A 1,346-nucleotide genomic window follows, 5' to 3' on the forward strand; every position below is an offset into this window, starting at 1 on the left:
AACGTTGATGAAACCTTCTTGCGTAGTTTTCTAGCTCGAAAAACGTAAAAAATATGCACAATCGAGAAAGTGTGCCGCTAATTTTGATCGGTAGTATACTAACGTTAGTTGGTTAACCAACTCAACTATAGTACGAATGGCAAGGTGACCTTAATGGCCGCGCTGCATTTGTACTGACTTTGAGAGGAATTTCTTTTGTGAGACCAACAAAATTGAAAACTCCATTGCAGTTACATAAATATGGATTATGTCTAATAGAAACATTTTGGCTGTCTGTGTCTCACGTCAGTTAGCCAGACCGCATCGCACGTACTACTTTTAAGTTTGAACACAAGGGAGCATCTTAAAAACTTGTTGAGAGTACCTAGCCGAGGCAAACGTCTTAGTCACTTTTCGACAGTAAACATCGACTTCACTCTCCCGTAATAGACCTTGCCCAAAGTTATTTGTTGGTGAAAGTACAGGTACAGACCGGTGGGAATGGGCAGAACTTTCTTGTTTTGTTGTTTTCATCATATACGGCGTCCATTATGTTACCCCAGACGACTGGCAAGTACGTTCTCCCGGTAGAGCAAATCTTCTTAAACTTCAAAATGTGGGCGTTGTCCTTCCAGCCCCCGCGGGATGACCAAGATGCAAGTGCCATTTCTACCTAAACGACGAAAAGACAGAGATCGGTCAAGGTAGGGTACCGACGAATCACCGGGCTGTTGTCATCCAGTAAATGCGCTAGGACGGAATGAGAAATCCAGCGATGGGAATTATGCTTTTGTATTGGGTACTGAGAAGAAGAGCAAAGTTACCCAGTGGCTTTATCATACTATTTGTTGGATTATGAGTAATAACAGGGGTCCCGGCTAACTTTTGGCGTTGGGCCAGTATGCGCTTTCGCACTCTGTCTGATTGTTACTCGGAAGCGTCCGTGTAGGTGTTAGCTGCTGCCTCGAGCTGGACAACCCAGCCGGCGCTTGACGCACCCCGCCCACCAGCCGGCCCGGGCGAGTCAAGAGTGAGGAGAGAGAGACGAACTTATGCACGCGTCAGTGAGTGCGACAGAGACAGACGATGTCACTGGGCGGCTAGGCTCGCTCTGGCGACGGTGGCTGCCGCCCGTCTCCGGTGCCCTCGGTATGCACCGGTGTCTCGTCTGCTAGCCCTAGACTGGCCCATAAGGCTCCATGCGTGGCGCGCCAGCGGCCCGCGAGACGTCAGCGAGCTGTTGGGCGGGCCACGTTGCCGGGACCCCAGGAGTAATACAAACCATCTCACCCTGCCATTTCCACTGCTGTTGCTCGGGTTATTCAATATAAACTAGGTAACTTTTCAGTAGTCATTTTAGTGGTAGG

The 1,346-nt window shown here is 49.2% G+C and overlaps 1 protein-coding gene across 1 annotated transcript in view; it reads right to left on the reverse strand.

The window, feature by feature from the left end:
* Window positions 1-670, reverse strand: part of LOC127751834 (uncharacterized) — a 15,254-nt gene extending 14,584 nt beyond the window's left edge. Inside the window, exon 1 of the mRNA XM_052275977.1 lies at window positions 473-670. Coding sequence (XP_052131937.1) covers window positions 473-646 — 174 coding nt within the window. The 5' untranslated portion in view covers window positions 647-670. The remainder of the gene's footprint in view (window positions 1-472) is intronic.
* Window positions 671-1,346: the final 676 nt, after the last annotated feature.

The sequence above is a fragment of the Frankliniella occidentalis genome, unplaced genomic scaffold, assembly GCF_000697945.3.
Source record: "Frankliniella occidentalis isolate FOCC.00 unplaced genomic scaffold, Focc_3.1 Scaffold1286, whole genome shotgun sequence".
Classification (NCBI taxonomy): Eukaryota; Metazoa; Arthropoda; class Insecta; order Thysanoptera; family Thripidae; genus Frankliniella; species Frankliniella occidentalis.